Raw genomic sequence first — 20,977 nt, 5'->3', positions numbered from 1 at the left:
CAATCATAACGGACAAGAACAACTGAATAATGACAAAATAGATCCAATTTCTTGATCACATTCTGCTTCATTTTACTCGTGTTAGGAGAGAGTCATCAGAGTGAAGTAAAATGTGTGTGCTAAAATTAAGTTATGCACTGAAGTTAATCATCTCTAGCCTGACAGACAGACTGTGTGCTCTTGGTAAGGACTTGGGCACAGGAGAGGTCAGGGAACATTTTCACAATGCTGATAAATTGATTGTCTGTATGTATTTATGAGCCACGAACCGTATGTTCTGATTTAGAACATGTTCCCAGGGGATTGGATTCTATGATAGTTTTCTGATAAAAATTGCCTCTTAAGAAGCCAGGGAGGGACAGTCTCAGTATGAACCCAGCGTAAGATCCATATTCAAAGAAGTGACGATTCAGAAGACTGTTTCCTTCAAAAAGGAAACAGCTGGTTTATAAAAAAATTAAGGTCTGATATAAAGTATATGTAGTGTGGCTCTGTATATGAAATAATGCCTATGAATATAAATAAATAATGAAGTGTATGAAAGAGAGAAGAGTCTTCAGATGTTACTTTGAATAATATTTACATGTGAAATAAACACAACAGAGCCTAGACTATACACATTATATACGTATCTAGAAAACAACGTACATTTTGTAGTGTCAAATCACTGATGTTAGTTGATAATGCTCGCAGCCAGTCAGCACCCTCCTGCGCTGAACAAAACTGAAGTATCCCAGTGCTAATTCCATCGAGTGCCAGTACTTCAAATGCATTAGATCTGCAGCAAGAAGAAATATATATATGTGTGTGTGTGTATACCATCAAAGAAGCTATACCAGCAATTCTTAAGTCTTCATCTAATCCCTACAAACTAGCATTTATGCACTATAATTCCAGGGAAATGGGAATATAGAGCCACTATAGAGCCACACAGTCAAGTTATATAGGCTCTGCATGTGGTTTCTACCTGAGTGTTATGGAAGTTATTTATTCTTGTTTTCAGATTTCAGAATATAGCAATAGCAGTTAGACTTATATATCGCTTCATAGGGCTTTCAGCCCTCTCTAAGCGGTTTACAGAGTCGGCATATCGCCCCCCAACAACAATCTGGGTCCTCATTTTACCCACCTCGGAAGGATGGAAGGCTGAGTCAACCCTGAGCCAGTGAGATTTGAACAGCCGAACTGCAGTCAGCTGAAGTAGCCTGCAGTGCTGCATTTAACCACTGCGCCACCTTGGCTCTCATGGTGTACAGTAGTTTTAAAGAAGTCCTACCTGGGTCAGGAGTATCACATAGGTGACTGGGTGGACCATACAAGCTCATTCAGCAGAGATCTTTGCAAATGTATTTTGTGTTTAGCCATTCCAGATCTCACTTCCCGGATTTGGCTTTTATTTTAACCTATTGATTTATTGCAGATAGATATCAGTGATCTACTGCGGGATAATGTATCTAGAACCAAAGGACACAGTGGCAGGCTACATATTAACTTTTCAAACTTTGAGAGGGAAAAGAAATTATATATATACATATTAAATTATTATTATTATTATTCCATGTTTAATAATCATTCCCTGTGCACTCAACAACCTTTTCATTGGTATATTATGTAAAACTTCGCAAATTGGAACACACAGGAGCACAAATACAACAGTTGTGGAAGATGAGAGAGAGAGAGAGAGAGAGAGAGAGGGAGGGAGGGAGGGAGAGAGAGAGAGAGAGAGAGAGAGAGAGAGAGAGAGAGAGAGAGAGAGAGATGCTGCGTTTGGGCTCCCTTCGGTTATGAAGAATCTCTTCAAATTGAAACCTTAAGCATTACAGCACCAAAAGTATTATTTGGTGGCAACTTTGAGGAGGCTTTGAAGGGTACAGGTAAGGTTTTGAGGGAATCTGAAAGTTTTGCAATCTTCGTTTATTGCCTTTCTCTTATTTCCCATTAACATTACGAATGCAGTGTAGAAATAAAAAACCTCTTGTAAGATAAATGAAAAAGGAAAACAAAACAATTATTTGCAGAACATTTAGTGTCATACAAGAGTGAAACATTATGGCTGAGTGGATTTCTATGCCATACAGCTAAGTGACAAGTAATTGCCATGCAATGAGATTTGTGCATTGCTGCATGTAAAGCAGGGATCAAGAAGAGAAATATGATACAAGGTGATTTGGTGCTGAAATAAGAATCCTATTGAAGGAGGTGGTCCTTCTGATTCCATATCATTTAGATAACAATCAGCACACTGAGCTACATTTCAGAAACAAGCCAGAATCCAGGGCTTACTAAACTTTACTGGAGTGATGTGAGATTGAAAAAACAAAAGAAAAAACAAACCCTGATTACTAAACATTGCATTTGGAACAGCTTGGAAATACTTTTCAAGCAGTGCATTACAGTCAACAGAAGCCACATCAGAAGCCAGATTTTTGGGTAATGCTCATTGCAAACCAAGACTCTGCACAAATACATCTGGGCATTTAGAAGCAATGTCAGGTCCAGAAATATTTCCATTTTTTATTTTTTTGGCTTTCAAGAAAACTGAAATCCTATCCAGAAGAGGTTGCCTTTTCTCTCTTTCAGTTTTGCTAACGGCATTCTTCTGTTGGCTGGAATAAACTTCAGAGAAGTGGCCCACATCCAATCCCCTTCTGGCTCCTCTTACTGGTTTACCTCAACTGATAAGAATATCGATAGATATTATCTATAAAATGACATCACCTGAAATACTCCCAACAGTATTTAAACCAATATTGTATATAAAAATATACAGTATTGGTTTAAAAACGTGGAAGGTAAGAGGCACTCAAAGAGTTCCTATAACGTGAAAGCAAAAGGCTCAACAAGCAGTCTCTGTCATCTCAAAACAGCATCCATGAATCTTCAGCTTGGAAAGCCTGAAATAAAGCCACACTCAATTACATCTAAAAGCTAAAAAGTATTGAAAAGCTAAGCAGAAGCAAAAGGAATCCTTTCCTTCCCACCAATTTTCAGTGCAGCTCATTCCGTAAGGTGACCAACCACGCCAAAACCCAGCCTTGAACACAGAGGTTTATCCCTGCAATAATTTTTTTTATAAAAATAAGGAGGCCAATTGGATTTAATTCCTGATACAACTAATATAGTGGCTATATATATATATATATATATTGCCTGTCTTAACAGCAGCCTGCACTCCTGCCACTTGCTAGTTTTATTCTGAATTCATGTGGCATAGCTAAGGAGCCAAATGGGATCATCCACAGCTTTCCTAACTTTAACGAAATGCTGTTTTCTAAATTTGGATGCTTGATGCCTAATGTCCCAATTTTTAGTGATTTTATTTCATTGTTATCTTGATATAATTTTGCTGTCTTCTCTTTCTTCTTCTTCTTCCCTGGGATTGCCATGGGCCATATATCATGCTCCCTTCTCATTTCTCCCCATAAAATGTCCCAGAAGTAGATTTGTGATTCTCTCTCTATATATATATCCCTCTTTTCTCTCATTCTGCCTTTAAAAGTTATGATAAATTATATTGAGTTTTCAGGTCAAGTCTAACCATATTTCACCCTGCTCATAATATGTGAATCGAGGTCTCTTTTCATCCCCCTGCATGCTCACAGACAATATGGATGCCAAGCCTCAGATCATTGCTTCCTGATGTTTCCTGCGGCTGCAATATATTTTTCACGCTTATTTTATCAATTCCTTTGTCTGTTTTGGTATCCAAAGCATCCATTTATGCTCATACACTTCAATAATCAGATAAGTATTTCTCTTCTGCCTGTGAAAGGCAATAATTTTTAGAACAAGACAACATGCTCAATCTGTAAGAAGTTGCTTTAATTAATGTTTTGTGCCTTCTAAATGACTCATACTGCCCTCCCCCACCCCAATAAATTGTATCTGGATCTAGTTCAATCCATTCCAAAACAATATAAACAGCAGGAATAAAACTGATATGAATTAAATGAATATGATAGCAGTAGACTTATAGCAGTAGACTTATATACCGCTTCATAGGGCTTTCAGCCCTCTCTAAGCGGTTTACAGAGAGTCAGCATATCGTCCCCACAGTCTGGGTCCTCATTTCACCCACCTCGGAAGGATGGAAGACTGAGTCAACCCTGAGCCGGTGAGATTTGAACCGCTGAACTGCTGATCTAGCAGTAGCCTGCAGTGCTGCATTTAACCACTGCGCCACCTCGGCTCTAAATATGAAACTGATATGAAACTGATATGAATTAAATGAACGAAATATTTCCTTCCATAATAACCTTTAAATATATCTGGTAAAAATGTCAATTCAGCAGATTGCCAATACATTAAAAAAAAAAGGCAATGTAGCTGTTACTAGCAATGGGTAGAATATTTAGACCACAGAAAAATAAAGGTGACCAAATAGTTTGATTAAATCTCACTGAACTGTGAAGATTTACTGAACTGTGATCCTGCTTTTAAGGATCGGATACGTGAGTTACAAAGATAAATATGTTTCTAACGGGAGAAAGAACAATCAGTTGGTGAGCATACTAATTACTGTTATTAGGCTAAAACATCAAAGCTTAAAATCAAAACATCAAATCTTGCAAAACAAAAACAGAGACAATATCTACCAAGGGTGGTGAAGATGTCAGCTTAAGATATATTTATTTAGAAATTCTTTGACTATTTTCCGCAATAAAAACAATGATTTACTTCTTTAATAATGGTTTTCTTAGCACGTAAGAATGAGGAGGAAAATCAGTAACTCACCTAATGCCACTTATTTAATGTGTTGCTCATACACTGCATTTATCTTAGCTTTCTAGCCAGCTTGATAGATCAATGTATTCAGCATGAAGATCCAACATCTGTCTCTTGGTCTTTCCTCAGCCATAAAAATTACTAACCAAATCTAGGTTCATTTCAAAATTACCAGATTGCCCAGGCATTTTACTGCAGATTAATTCTGAACCCCGTTTCTCAAAGGACCCTTGGTATTAAAGTGCTTGACTGAAAAGTAAGTCTCCTGCTTTTCATAACTAAAATATAAATGGTCAATTACCTGCCAAAAGCTTCTTTCCCCAGGCTATTTGCTTGTATGAATGTTATTTACATTAATTAAAATCATTATAAATAATGCCACATCTATTTATGCACTATTCAAATGCATTTATGCATCTGCTTCCCACTGTGTGTGAGGCTCTATTGGTTAAACATTAGTTTCCCTTCTCTCTGTGGTTTATTCCCTCAGTCCAAAATCTACATTGAACAATTTTTCAGACTTCCCATTGTAGTACAATCTCCCCCCACCCCTCCCACTTCATTATGGATCTTTATGGAAGAATAAATGGAAGCACTTCCAAAGAAGCTTTTACAGGTATCAGGATTCGCAAAAGTGCCATAAATAAATTGTAGACAAAACCATTTTGATGGGGAAAATTCCATCGTTTTCCCAAAGAACAGAGGCTATACATGACACTTAGTATCCATTGCTTCAAATTTCACACTAGTGAAAATTTAAATGAATAATTAACTCGTAGTTAATATCTTTTTTAAGCAGTTGACAGCTTTAAAGTTTGATACATTTTATTCTGCTTATCAACTCGTGTATTTATTGTAATTCAAGCTTTGACTAATTTTAGCAATTTATTTTCTTTTTCATTGACACTGGGCAAACACGGTATTTTCTCAATGCGTGGGCCATACCTGGAAGTAGCAAACTTTATTCCCGACACTCTTTGATGAAATGAGGCAATTGTATAAACTAATAATTAAAATAAACTAATAAAAGTAATAGCATACCACCCTTGCACCGGTGGTAGTAACCTTTTAGGCACTGCAGGCGCACCTGTTGACTAACTATGCTACAATAGGCACAAATCAGTGGGTATGATATGCGATATATTCAGTTATGAGGGTAAAGGTCCGTTCTCTGGGCTTGTAGATTGGTTTCCAAATGTTTTGTTACCAGGCGGGATAACAGCTTCAGCAGAGTTTAGGGAATGTCAGTGTTCTTCCGTTGATAAGGATTTGGGGTGATCAATAGGTGTTGCAATGGCTCAGCTGTGAACGCGTCACGTGATTTTGTGATGGGCCAAGTGAAGGGAAGGTCACATCAAGTGAGGGTCATTGGGAGGTGAAGTGCTGGTTGGGAGGGGCCTCCATGGGTTGGTTAAGGATCAGTGTCAGTTTCTCTGGCTGGCTGTGCAGTTCATTTGGATTCTGAAGGTTTCGTAGGCTGATGGTTTTGGTGTTGCTCCAATCAAACTGGTGATGTTTGGTATCGGTGTGGGTAGAGAGTTAAAGATTTGGGATCGTGGCGTTTGTGGATCCTGGTTTTTAATGATGTTTGTCCCATGAAGAATTGGTTGAAATTGTTACAGTTACAATATTACATTATTATTGTGTTCTGCCAGGTTTTTTGAAAATTATTTCAAAGAAAAAGATTATTTTCTTGGACTGAACTCAACTCCTGTTGGCTCCATGGACAGGCCATTAAGTTCTCTTGGCAAACAGATATAAGAGGTTCATCACTGTCTTCTTCCAGTCTAGACTTCTCTCATGGGATTTCCCTTCCAAGTAATAATAAGCTTTGTCCTTCCTTACCTTTTTAATGGGCACACACAACAAGGCAACATTTGTCCTATTAAATGTTCCTAATCAGAGGCATCCACTTGACCCACTTTTTGTCTCCCACTTCCCCGACTCTGCTTTCTTTCAGTAGAAGACACTCCTAGTAGAAGAAATTGGACAACCATTTGTCTAAAGTGGTATAGGAGCCTCTGCTTGAGCATGGGGTTGGAGTAGAAGACTTGGAAGACTCATTCCATCCCAGGTACTTTCAATCTCAAACTCTATTCTTGCTTACAGTTGATGTGGAGGTGATTTGCAAGCCAGAAAGGATTTCAGTTGCCAAGAGTGTCACCACTAATTATTCATAGGCTTCTAATAGAAGATGTAGGATGATATTGCTGACTGGGGAGAAAGAGGTTATGATAGTCAACAAATTTAATTTAATTTAGGCTCAAAGCTCTTAGAATGACCGAGAAAGAAGAATTAGAAGGAACCCAGAACTGCTCAATCCTCAAGACTTCAGCTGTGGGGATCTGCTTATTTATTGAGCATAAGAGTTAAAATAGTATTTTACAGCCCAGTTTTTCACAGTAAGGGAGATGAGGGCAATCATTACTCCAGCACATGAGGTCGAAGCAAATTCAAATAAAGAGTCTAAGATAAATGCCAGATGGATTGTGGAACTAGTCATGTATCTATTTACATTAAATCCATTTATATGGTGTATATTTTAGGCTGATACCCTTAAGATTTGGCACTCTTGTGAAGTTACAAGTTTTGTTTAATGTTTGAACAATTTGAAGGACCTAATTTATGATGAGTGAATGAAAACTCTTCTAAAATTGGATGTTTCTGTAGATTATACTTTTTCAAGGATCAATCAATTTTTTAATCTCTCTTTGACAGGTTCCTATGATCCTATTTACTTGCTTGCAGCTTTACGTTCCATTTGGAAAGATCTGAAAATGTAACAGCAATAGACGAATAAATAAGATACAAGATGCACTTCTTCCTACTCTTCCCAGGACTCTGGGTTCCAGCTCTCATTACTCTGAGGATAAAATAATTTATATACAGGCATAAAATTAGTATTTTATGTAAGGATTTGTCATAGTAGAGTTTATTTTAATAGATTTTTACAAGACTTCTTATATAGCTTAAATATTTACTTCCTGTGACCCTGGACACTGTCCTTAAAAAACTTCATTTCCCCATAAATACTACCGATACACCTATTTGGTTGAGTATATTTGGCTTAGAATATTTTACAAACTGAGTGATGTTTCGAACTTGATGCCAAGTTGTAAAATGTATCTTCTTATATATTCTGTACGAGATTCTAAACCTTTTTCAATAATGCAGTTTAATTATGAAAAATATCACGAATAAGAAGGGTAGCAAAGATTTAGACCATTCTAAATCAAATTGTAAGTCATTAGGTCAACTGCATGTGAACATTATTTGTTAATGAAAACTGGTTTGGTAGTTTTCTGCCCTGTCAGTGAAATGAAACCTGGTAGGAATTTTAAAACAGACATGCACTAGCTCATTTAAATTTCAAATTTAATTAAATATTTATATTACTCAAACAATTTAAATATAGTGTAATATAAAGAGAAAGAGAATTTATAGAGAATCTATAAATGCAAATGACAGTGTTTTGGGAACATATTGATTAGATGGTTTGATGAAATTAATTAATATAATTTAATATTATATAGGTGTAGCAAACCAAGTGATTATATACCCTTATACCATTATGCTATGAATAAAATCAAAGGAAGCAGAGGCGTAAATATTTATCTTGAAGCTCCCTCCTGTTTCGGAGACTTGGAAGCTGCCTTTAGAATGGGAACTAATTTATTTTTGCAGAGTTGGCTGTAAGTAAATAAACAGATATTATTATGGTCACAATGGAAGAAACTAACTAACTTTAGTTCAGGCTGCAGAACTGTGGCCTTCCTGGTTGTTCGCTTGCAGATGTTTCATTGCTCGCTGATGTTACCTCATTGGGCAATGAAACATCTGGAAGCAAACAACCAATCTCAGGGAGCAGAAAGAACTCCGATGTTATGTTAACAAGATGTATATGTACAGACAGGTAGTCTTCATTTAGTAACCACAATTGGGACAGGCTCTGCTTAACTCTGTCATTAAGCAAAGCAGACACTAAGTGAAGCCCTAACTGTGCTTAGGATCTTACTTCAGGTTTCCTTTGCTTTAAAGACCTGGGAAAGTTGTAAATGCAAGGATTGGCCATTTTTTAAAAAAGATTAATTTTATTAAGGTTTATGATGACATCAAATGCAATAACATTTTAAAATAGGAATGAATGGAAAAAAGGAAGAAAAAAAACTGGTCATATTTTTATCACTGTCACAACTGAAAGATCATTGAACAAGTCAGTCAATAGATGAGGACTACACATACTTCTCATGAAGCAAATATAACCGGAAGGGGATAAAGTTTGGGGACACAGCAACCCATTTTACAGAAATAACATCAGCCAAGTGTCAGATAATAGGAGCATGGGATTTAGGAATAAAAACAGTATTTAAAATGTTATAAACCGTTTTGTTTTCTGCTCTGCTTGGATCAATGTCATTCTCTGCAAATGCGAAGCTACTTAGGAGAGCCGTATTCTGCATTATACGCTGCATTTATTGATTTCAAGTCTGCATTGTCTCTAGAACAAAGCCATTGGGGGAATTTTAAAAAATGCTAAATTAAACAAATGGCTCCTTCTGCTAATGTACAAACTCTAGAATAGAAGTGGTGGACAAGGTCACTGCCCTAAAGAAATTCCAATTGAAAAAGGGATAAGATGAGGACGAAATTTGGCTTCCCTGATGTTCTTTTTGCAAATCAACTCTGTTGTTACCAAAATAAGTAATCCAGAGCATCATCCACAAAGTTAATCAATATGCACATTGCAGCCTTACTGTCTATAGATAATGATGCAATACTCCTATTGCAAATGCCAGTTGAATTAATTTGAATGTTTAGAGCATTAGATATTTACTGTTTTGAGGAAGCACTTGAGAACAATTATACCCACAATAAATCCTATTTTTTGCAAAGCAATCTAGAATATATGCCTACATGTTAAATGGTCAAACAATAAAGCAAGTTAAAATCTTTAAATTCTTGGGTATAGTTTTTGAAAGGTCTGTGATGACCATTTATCTTTTGTTATGTTTTTGTATCCAGGGTTGTTCCATTTCTTTATTTTGAAATCTGTATACCACACAGAATTGTTGGGAGATTGGATGGGTTTATAAATGTGAATTACAAATATATACAGTCTATATTTTGTGTTATACTTTTATATACTCTTGTAATGTTTCTCTCACCTCTTCCTTTTTTATATCCTTAAAATTACCAACTATTGTAGGCTTCCTTCACAAGAACAGTATTTTAATTCACCACTCTCGTTTTGATTGTCCTTTTATACAATTTTCCATTTTACAGTACTGTATTCTTTTTTTAGTTACTATTTCTAGTCTGACAGCAGTATGACTCATATTAGCTTCAGGGTTCCATTTCAAATTAACTCTAAAGTCCCATCACTTCTGATTTATTTGATTTTGAACCATTAAAGACACTTTTATTTCAGAATGTTACTTTAAAAGAATGTGTGGCCGAAAGCGTAGACAAAAATATCCAGGGCAAATTGGGGTGTGTATGTGTACATAATTGAAAGACCCGGCTGTCTCTCTCTTCCCGGGCTCTAATGCTGGGAAAGATGGAAGGAAAGAGAAAGTGACCACCAGCCGCATGGATGGACATAGCTACAGTGCTGATGGGTGCACTATTACAAGAGCGGAAAGAGCCGGTTGGAGAGAGATCAAACAAAATCTTCCTACATGGTTATAAAAGCTGACACTAACTTGATGCACATTAATAGATGTGCATATATGCATGAAAGAAAAAAAAGATGGACTACGGTTAGGGCCCAGTTGAAACAGAGGTGGGATTCAGCAGGTTTTGACCAGTTCTGGAGAACCGGAAGCGGAAATTTTGAGCAGTTCGGAGAACTGGTAAATACCACCTCTGACTGGCCCCACCCCTATCTATTCTCTGCCTCCCGAGTCCCAGCTGATAGGGAGGAAATGGGGATTTTGCAGTATCCTTCCCCTGCCACACCCACCAAGCACAGCCACAGAACCGGTAGTAAATTTTTTTGAATCCCACCACTGAGTTGCAGATATTATTTTCTTTCAGAAGACAACCTGAAGGCTAGGAATCTGGGGCCTCGGATGCGAAACCAAGCCCTACTGGAAAACCAGAGGAAGATTCCATTATTCCCAACTCTGATTTGGAAGAATTGAAGCAAGAAATAAAGGCAAGACCAAAGGGCAGAACTAGGAGAGGGTCAGAGTATGACAAAGTGTGGAAGACTTTTGATGAGAGCTGAAGTTTGATCTTCTAGTCCTTCCTATTTAAAATCTACATGCTAAAATGCACAATCTGGAGATTTTCTTGGACTCACAGTTGTTGCTGGAAGAGCAGGTGGCAGTCAGGTTATATGCCTGAAAGTAGCAGTCATTCCTGAATTGCGAGACCTCATTCAATGTCATTCATGCCCTTGTGATTTGTCTAGATTTCTACAATTAATGGGATGCATCTCCAACGAGACTACATAGAAATGAAGCTTCAAGCTGGGATATTTCTAGTTTATGCTAACCAACTTCTACCAGTTTTCATTCCATTTTCCGAGATAATCATTTGTTTTTCAAAATATTTCAGTTGCATTGATAGATTTTAAAATCTTTGTAACAGAAATCTTCATAACACTTCATATCTCAGTAGATCACTACATTAAACAAATAAAAATCTTCATAGCTTGTATGGAAGCAACTTATTTCCTTGACCTTTTCCACGTATGATGCCTAAACAAAGCAGCCATTTTTTCATTGAATGAATAAAGCCCAATTATTTCTTTATATGTTTAATAGATATTATTGATTACACAGCTTTTGAGAAAGCCTAAACCTTGTTAAAATATTTACAAAGATCCACTATCTCCAATTACACAACACATGCAGGTTAGGCATCCCAACCCTTTTCACTTTCATATTACAAACCTTAATTTATTTGTTCCAGCTTTGTATCTTGAAATTCGTGCCATTGATAGAGGAACTGATAACGTATCCAGCCAACGCTTCTCATATTTTGGTTCATTAGCTGTGGGTGAAGAAGGTGATGATGGTGCCTGAACAGAATAAACAAAAAATAACAGTATGTAACATTATGTAAAAAACATAAATATTTGTATGTGGATATGCTATTTTTCTGGGTGAATAGAATACAAGTAATAATACTGTTTAGAAAATTTAGATTGCATATGTTAGGAATATAATCTATTGGGTTGGGTTGGCAATATATAAATCATGTAACAATGCTATATCTGTTCCTTTAAATCATACTGTAAAATGTGATTGGTTGCTGTTTTCCTCAATCGGCCATAAGAGGGAGACAGAATGACTGTTAGCTCTCTGTTAGATGCTGGGCTGGTCTGATCTGAGTGTTTTGGAAGCTGGCTGTTAGAAAGTGCCGTGAGCTATTGTAAGTTCTGCAACTGCTAGCAAACTTTGAGTACTAGACTGTTTGTATGAGTATGGACTATGTTATTTGGATTATCCCTTAACTGAAAGACATTGATGGCTGACTGTCTTATCCGTGTATGAGTTGGACTGTTTGATGGACTCTGATACCAATATTTCCACGAAAGTAAAAGCCTATTTAAACTGCAGTGTCTCTGTATGCTGGTTTGTGTGTTCTCCAACACAACTCTCACAATGCTTCTCTGAACGTACTCGCTCTCCCAACGGGGAGCTTACCTAACAGCATAGAAGAAATAACAATGTCTTTGACCATGAAATATTGGTGGGTCATTTCTCTCTATTTGATGCACAATATGCCATTATTATTTTTGTTAAATACATAAACCTCACACCTAATTGGAAAGCGAGTTTATTGACAACATTTTCTTCTCAATATCTTATTTGCTTCATTAGCATGACAATGATTGAAAATTTTTAACTTGCTTTTTTTCAATGTTTGCAAAAATAGAATGACAAAGTACACAGCATATTTTGATGCAGTCGATCCTGAAAAGGTTAAGCAGATTCCAGTTTGGTAAGTAGCTAGTTGGAGACCTGGAACTCCCAGGGCTGCAGCCCAGATTGGGAAGTTGAAAAAAGAAGACAACAACGTCTCCGTGTTTTTGCCAACAAAATAATATAGATACGTATATTTTTATTTATTATTTATTCAATTTATATGCCGCCCTATTCCCAGAGGGAATATATCCAGGTAAGCATCAGTAGTTGAATATAGAGTTATATATTTTAAATACTGTATATCTCCCTCTATTTGCTTTTCTTTTGGAGTGGATGGGAAGGTAGAGTAAGTACGATGCAGCATTAGAATTCCAGTGCTAAGACTTGCTTCATTTCCTACATAACAAGTGAATATGCATACTTTGGAAAATTTGCAGAAAATAACCCTTTTCAATGAACGATTCCTGTTTTTCTAAGCGTCCTCTCTCATGACATGGTAATGAAGGTATTTCTTTTATAACTGAGGCCAATTTGAAAAGTTGTACTCCGCTCTTCTTTTTCCTTGGCGCTATGAAAGATCACAAACAGCCATCTAAGAAATAGTTAATTGAAGGAGTTCTCTTATTAGCCACTGAAGAATCAACAAGGTTCACAGTAAAAAGAAGAAATAATTTTGGCTAAGGATTTTCAAAGCCCTAAAGAGAAGAAACCAAAAGAAAGGCTTTGGCCCAGCTTCATAAATGTATGAAAAATACTACCTTAATAATCAATCATATCAATATTAAAATTACAGAATTGACTTGCAGTCTTTCATTACAGAACATGAAAAATGTAGGCATATCAGATAAGATCTTTAAAGTTTCAAACAAAACTGTGATAGACTATAATAGTGCAGAATTATGACTCACTGGGTCTGGGAAATAACATCTTTAATAGGACACAGAGAAAAAAATATGCTTAGCTGAACAAAATCCTGGTTTATCCACCATCAAGCCTCTTTTCTTCTGAAACAGATCAATTTCTCCTTTTCTTTGTTCTATCAAGTCCCTTTTCACACTCTTTTGTGTTACCCGGCATTGCATTCTGTACCCTTTGAAGTACTCCTTCACAACTAGGACTTCAATACCACACAACAAAAGTGTATTAGCCTCTCCACTGTTAGAACAATTTTCCCCTTGAGTCCCCTGTTTTTCCAAAATGCTATCGGTATAACTTAGTAGAATCATGTACAAAATTAATTGTATTAACCTAGTCTTCTATTTTTAAATTCTTGGACTACAAGCATTTAATGACGCTTACCCTCTTTGATTCCAACCTTGTTCATATTCCATTACTACCTTCTTTTTATATATCTGGAAAGAGCAACTTTCGATAATGCATTTCAACTCTAAATCAAAGGCCTATATGTACCCTACAGATATAAACTTCTGTCTCAGATACATCAAGGCATGTGGGGCCATCTTAAATATACTCAATTCAGAATGAGGATAAGACATTCAGGTAATTCTTGAGAAATAGCAGGCCATTTAATGACCATTCAAAACAGCGACTGACATCCCAAATCTGTACCTACAAATCTGTTTCAGTTATGAGCAGATCCAGTGCTCCTGCAGTTGTTCACGTCTCTGACAGACCATGGGGCTGCTGCTGTTCCTGTCTTCTCCCCTCAGCCTTTAGGCCTTCCCCCCCCCCATACCTTCCAGGAACCCTGAAACAGCAGTTGCTTTCTGCACCCATCAGCTGGCCCCAAGCAGGAGGCTGCAAAACTCTCCTGCACCTCTGCATAAAAGGCAGCTCCACGACCAGCCTCCCCAAACCTTTCCCTTGCTTCCTCTCCTCCCTCCTCCAGGCTTCAATAAAAGCAAAAACAAAAGAAGCTGCTGAGAGGGAAGAACCTGTTGACCTCCCCCACTAAATAGGAGGGATACGGGGGAACCCTTGCAGGGTAGAGCTGAGGATTATGCCCAATTCTTAGCGGACAAAGTTGCTCGGTTTCGGTCGGACTTGGACTCCACCGCAGCAGATCCAGCCGGGACACAAGAGGATCACTTGGCAAACCATCTCTGGGTTGAGTTTCAGGATGTTGCCTCTGGGGATGTGGACAAGGCCATTCGAGCTGTGAGTGCCTCCACCTGCATTCTGGACCCGTGTCCCTCCTGGCTGGTTGCCAACAGCAGTGAGGTGACACGTGACTGGATCCAGGCGGTCATAACCGCCTCCCTTCGGGAGGGGCACTTCCCCGCCGCACTAAAAACGGCGGTGGTGAGACCCCTCCTGAAGAAGCCATCCTTGGATCCAGCCATTTTAAATAACTACCGTCCTGTCTCCAACCTTCCCTTTGTTGGGAAGGTTGTTGAGAAGGTGGTGGCCTTCCAGCTTCAACGGGCCTTGGATGAAGCTAGCTACCTTGACCCCTTCCAGTCCGGCTTCAGACCCGGTTACAGCACAGAAACCGCTTTGGTCGCATTGACCGATGATCTCTGGAGGGCCAGAGATGGAGGCCATGCGTCCATCCTGGTTCTCCTTGACCTCTCGGCGGCTTTCGATACCATCGACCATGGTATCCTTCTGCGACGACTGCGGGAGGTGGGGGTGGGAGGCACTGTTTTGCAGTGGTTCTCCTCCTACCTCTCGGACAGGTCGCAGTCGGTGTTGGTAGGGGGGCAGAGATCGTCCCTGAGGCCCCTAAAATATGGGGTGCCGCAGGGCTCGGTCTTATCCCCCCTACTATTTAACATATACATGAAACCGCTGGGCGAGATCATTCGGAGGCACGGGATAAAATACCATCAATATGCGGACGATACGCAATTGTATCTGTCCGCCCCGTGCCAACTCAATGAAGCGGTGGATGTGATGAACCAGGGTCTGGAGGCCGTTAGGAACTGGATGAGCGCTAACAAACTGGTACTCAACCCGGACAAGACCGAGTGGCTGTTGTGTTTCCCTCCCAACAATTTGGCTAATGTTCCATCTATCAGGCTGGGGGGTCAAATTTTATACCCCTCAGATAGGGTTCGTAACTTAGGAGTCCTCCTGGATCCACAGCTGACTCTCGATCATCACCTGTCGGCTGTGACCAGGGGGGCATTTGCCCAGGTTCGCCTGGTCCGCCAGTTACGACCCTACCTGAATCGGGAGGCTCTCACAACAGTCACTCGAGCCCTTGTGATCTCTAGGCTGGAATACTGCAATGTGCTCTACATGGGGCTGCCCCTGAAGTGCATCCGGCGACTGCAGTTAGTCCAGAATGCAGCCGCGCGAGTGATAGTGGGCGCACCGCGGTTCGCCCACGTTACACCCATCCTCCGCGAGCTGCACTGGCTACCTGTCGATCTCCGGGTGCGCTTCAGGGTACTGATGACCACCTTTAAAGCACTCCATGGTAGTGGATCTGGGTACTTGAGAGACCGCCTTCTGCCAATTACCTCCCTCCGACCGATTAGATCGCACAGACTGGGCCTCCTCCGAATTCCATCCGCCAGTCAATGTCGACTGGCGACTACACGGAGGAGAGCCTTTTCTGTTGCAGCTCCGACCCTGTGGAACGATCTCCCCGTCGAGATACGCACCCTCACCACCGTCCAGGCCTTCCGCGCAGCCCTCAAGACCTGGCTCTCCCAACAGGCCTGGGGATAAGTCCTTAATTTGCCCCACCTGAGTGTTGAATGTAGAATGCATGTTGTGTTTTTACTACTTATCTTGTTTTTATAGCAATAGCAATAGCAATAGCAATAGCAGTAGACTTATATACCGCTTCATAGGCCTTTCAGGCCTCTCTAAGCGGTTTACAGAGAGTCAGCATATTGCCCCCAACAATCTGGGTCCTCATTTTACCCACCTCGGAAGGATGGAAGGCTGAGTCAACCCTGAGCCGGTGAGATTTGAACCGCTGACCTGCTGATCTAGCAGTAGCCTGCAGTGCTGCATTTTAACCACTGCGCCACCTTGGCTCTTATATCGTTTATTGTGTATTGTACCCCCTCCCTAATGGTTGTAAGCCGCCCTGAGTCCCCTCAGGGAAAAGGGCGGCCTATAAATTTTAATAAAATACCTAAAAAAAAAAATACCCCACCCCACCCCACCCCATACTAGGTGCTAAAGCTAAATTTGCCCCCTGTCCTCCAACCAGGGTGAAATGCTACCAGTTCGGATGGTTTGCTGGAACCAGGAGCGAAATAAGCTACCAGCTCAGGCAAATCGGTATTTCTGACAGTCAGCTGTGATGTGGGATTTATTGAAATCATGTGGCACAGCAGATTCCCCCCTCCCTTTGCCACCGCGCTCAGTGGCAGACTCCGCCCACCCACCCAACGTCATCATGTCAGTTTTTGACGCTCTGTGTGTGTGTGTGTGTGTGTGTGTGTGTAAGGTCCTGCGCATGCCCGTAGGTGGTGCATGCGAGCAGAGCATGCATGCACATTTGTGAACCAGTAGCAAAGGTAAGTAGACTTCACCCCCTGCCTCCAACCAATATCCCTTTTAAAAACCTTGCCTTGACTCCAGGCTGAAGAGAAGAGGAACCAAGCGAGCAAGAAGAGAAAGATATTTCTGCAGCCTTTTCCCCATGAAGTGAAGAAAAAAAGGACTCTGGACCTTCTCAAGCTTTAGACCTGCCTGGCTGCCTGTAAAGGCTGGACTGTAGAAGCCTCTGCAGACAGTCAAATACACAGCAAAAGCCTGCAAGGTCCCCATGGCCTCCATTTTCTGGTCCAACTTGTCGACATGGTTTATTTTTTAACTTCAGGGGGTTGAGGAAAGATTTTCTCTCCTGCTTGCTTGTTCCTTTGGTCTTCAGCCTGGAGTCAAGGCAAGGTTTTTGAAAGGGACAGTTGGTTGAAGAGCAGAGGGAGAACTGAGTTTTAGTACCTTCTGGTCATTCGGGTTAATAATTCACTCGTGTGAACAGGGATGTCTGGTCTCATTTAACATTATTTTGACTTCTGACCCGGATGGGCAGGCTTCATTTTGGTCGTAAGTGGAAGATTACCTTATAGGCTGTGATCAAACAGCAAAAGCTGCATTTTCCCATTGGTAATTACTAGTCCCTGGCAAAATAACCCCATGTAGCATTTGCTGCTCTTTTATTATAAAATAATTAACATATGAGAGGCAGATGCTCCACTTGGCCTAACTGTTGAGCCAATCTTGCACCTCATACTGTTCAATAGACAATGCCAATTCCTATATAAATGCCCTTCCCTCACTTAACAAATGAAATCATATGAGTACCACTTTTTTACACACACACAAACGAGGGGGGGGGAGGGAGGGAGAGAGAATTGTTTTCTAGCAGGAGAAATAATAATAGTTTGGTTAGAAAATAGGAAAATAGGACCCAAAATTGGACTATCACTCTATTGCCTCCAGCGTGGGATGGAATAAGTATGAAGCCTGGAGATTGTCTTGGTGGATGTATTAGGAAGTGATGATCAAGGCACCAAGTTTTGATCTGACTGTTTTGGGAGTTTTGATCATTGTTGTGAGGCACCCAGAGTTGTGGTAGATAACTTGTTTTAACAAGTTAAACAAGGCCATACGCATGTTTTAACTAAAGAAATAAAATAAGCAAATATAACAATATTTGATATGCCTTTCTTATAAAAATTAAATATTAAAAAATGGATGATTTAAAAAAATCATTTATCATCCCTTGAACTAAAAATATATATATTAACGTGATTACTAGAATAATCAGCCTATATATCAACATATTAGTACTGTAAATTTCTGAATATTAATTTTATCCAACTGTTAATAAGCATTGAACTTTCTGTTCTTTCACCCCACAGAACTGAACGACTTGGTACGGAGGCCCATTTAAGATGCCTTAATATCAAAAATGCCATCAACATTTTTGGCTTCATATATGGAAGACTTACCTGAGAAAAAATCCCTATCAGTTTCATTGCCATTTACAAGGTTGGGCAAACATATTTTAATGTTATTGTTATTCTGAAATGTTTAATCTTCGCAATGATCTGTGGCAAGTTTTTCTTCCCACTCCATGTTGGTTTAGTTTTAACTTAACTCTATTATGTAGAATATTTTCAGAAATCTGCAGTTTATTATATAAGAATGCTATCTTTCATTTATTTACAATTATGATAGTTTCAAATTTTAAAAAGCTACAGAAAACCCTTGTAATCTGCCGTACAATTCTGAATACAATAGTAAACATGCGTATTAGGTATGTATTAATATAGGTGACCAAATAATGAGAGGCATAAACAGTTCTGCTTCTACAGAAATTCTGCCTCTGCATTTGCATGCCTGGATTCTCTCTGTTTTCTGGGAATGCCTGCAACAATCTGGAATTTTGTTTGACTGAATACATTTGCACTATTTTCCACAATATGATTTATAGGGCACATGGAATTTGAATGTGCACCACTATCTCTAGATTTTTAAGAAATGAGAAGGATCATATGCACTAGAACATTAATTAGTCAATTATATTTATATACTGACTTTCCATTAGCTGTACTGATAATACTTATTTGATAAGAAAATAGAAGAATCTGCATTAATTATCATTGGACTTTAAAGTTATCTTTAATCTATAATATATATATATACACACACACAGTATGTATGTGTGTGTGTGTGTGTGTATACATACATACATACATACATATACATACACACACACATATGCACACACACATACATACAGTGTGTATGTATGTGTATATATGTGTGTGTGTGTGTGTGTATACCCACACACACACACCACAACACATCTAGTAGTAAATAACATAATTTTTAAAAACCTGATGGGCTCTAAATTTATATTAACACATTATCAAAAATTGATCAAGAAATTACAGGTTGTATGATTTTGAATGATTTTAAAATTCTTCGGTTCTACTGTTTTGCCTATGAACTGTTTATCATTAAATAGTTCATAGGAAAATCATTTCATGCTTGAAAGGTGAAATATTTGCAGAGGCATTTCATGTAAGTGAACAAACATTTCATTCAAATATTACAACTACAGTACTGTAGACAGAAACCATCTTCAAGATTACTGACTGTTCTTGATAATGCCTTTAAAGAACAGCATTCTTACTGAATATGCAATGACTGTGTTGCAGTACTATAAAATAATTTTCATCATACTGACTGACTTTTGGAAATATATTCTGCCAATTTTTGGGAGTAAATATCTAATTGCAAGATTGCGCTGAATATTTGGGCTGATAGGTGACTTTCCAGATTGTCTCTATTGTATTGTGCGCTTAATTTAGTGGATCCTAACAAATAAAATGATGGAGAATTTAATGTTAAGTTAAATTAGCTTGAGACCAAAAGCCTTATTATTTAAAAAAAATATCCTGAGATATGCTTTTCCTTTATTTTCATACATTTCCAAAGTTATATTTAATTTTAACAAAAAGGTTAAATAATCATATTGCTTGTAACATAAATTTCCCAAACTGTAATTAATAGTGACAGAATATTGATAGAATATTCACTTATTTATGCTCATTATTCTAAAGTGTCTAAATAACATTAAGAATCTAAGTATGTTACATGTGGTATTGAAATAATGTACTGTATTATCTTCTACTGAGAGGATGGAGTAATAGATGGTCTATATGATTAGATTTAATAATATGTTGAAATATTTAACTATTTCTATATAATACTTCATGGCTATAACTTTCTTCATATATCACTTTAAATCACTACTTTTATATTGGCTTTGATTACATCAGCAATATAATATTTTCGGTTGTACTTCATCATATCTTCTAGTTGTTATACTTACCAATAAAATATTTAAATGTTAAAAAATACTCAAACTCTGCCGGATGATCAAACTAAATTAAACATTAACTAAAAGTATTTATTATTTACTATATTAAATTACTACAATAAAGTAGTCTGAAAAGCATTTAGCAGATTTCTCCCTGTTGTGGGAAAGCAATAACTCAGCTGCATGCAGGAGTTTTTCTCAACCATTTTTTTCAGAGTTATTTAATTAAATATCAGGTTTTTTTTACTTCAAAATACCAAAAAAAAACCCCATCTGATCTAATAGACATCTGTGACATACCTGAAACTCTTCAAATGTGGGGTTAAGTGATTGCTTTGCTTTGACCTTCAATTTTGGGAGTGGAATATATAGTATTTCTATCTTGTTGCTAAAATAACTTTCTATTTTTCTCTTACTTTTGCTGGGTCTTTACAAACTCATTCCCCCCTTCTCCGAACATAAATTTAAAGCATTTTCCTGGTAATCTTTACTGCTTTTTATGGATTTTATTTCACAGATGCATTTTTTGAATGAAAAAAAGATGAAAATATATAGAAAAAGGTGAAAACAGATGAATAACTGCATTCTAGTAAGTCCTTTTAAAAAAAAAAGG

At 38.3% G+C, this 20,977-nt stretch overlaps 1 protein-coding gene across 4 annotated transcripts in view; it reads right to left on the bottom strand.

Moving 5' to 3' along the window:
* Nucleotides 1-20,977, bottom strand: part of SNTG2 (syntrophin gamma 2) — a 228,335-nt gene that overhangs the window by 68,620 nt on the left and 138,738 nt on the right. For all 4 annotated transcript variants that reach the window (XM_032213408.1, XM_032213409.1, XM_032213410.1 and 1 more), the window contains 2 exons: nucleotides 11,625-11,752; nucleotides 649-778 (listed from right to left, as the gene is read on the bottom strand). In XM_032213408.1, coding sequence (XP_032069299.1) covers nucleotides 649-778; nucleotides 11,625-11,752 — 258 coding nt within the window. The remainder of the gene's footprint in view (nucleotides 1-648; nucleotides 779-11,624; nucleotides 11,753-20,977) is intronic.

Source organism: Thamnophis elegans, chromosome 3 (genome assembly GCF_009769535.1).
Source record: "Thamnophis elegans isolate rThaEle1 chromosome 3, rThaEle1.pri, whole genome shotgun sequence".
Classification (NCBI taxonomy): Eukaryota; Metazoa; Chordata; class Lepidosauria; order Squamata; family Colubridae; genus Thamnophis; species Thamnophis elegans.
Note: the sequence above shows the minus strand (reverse complement) of the source record. Positions and strands in the feature narration are given on the sequence as shown.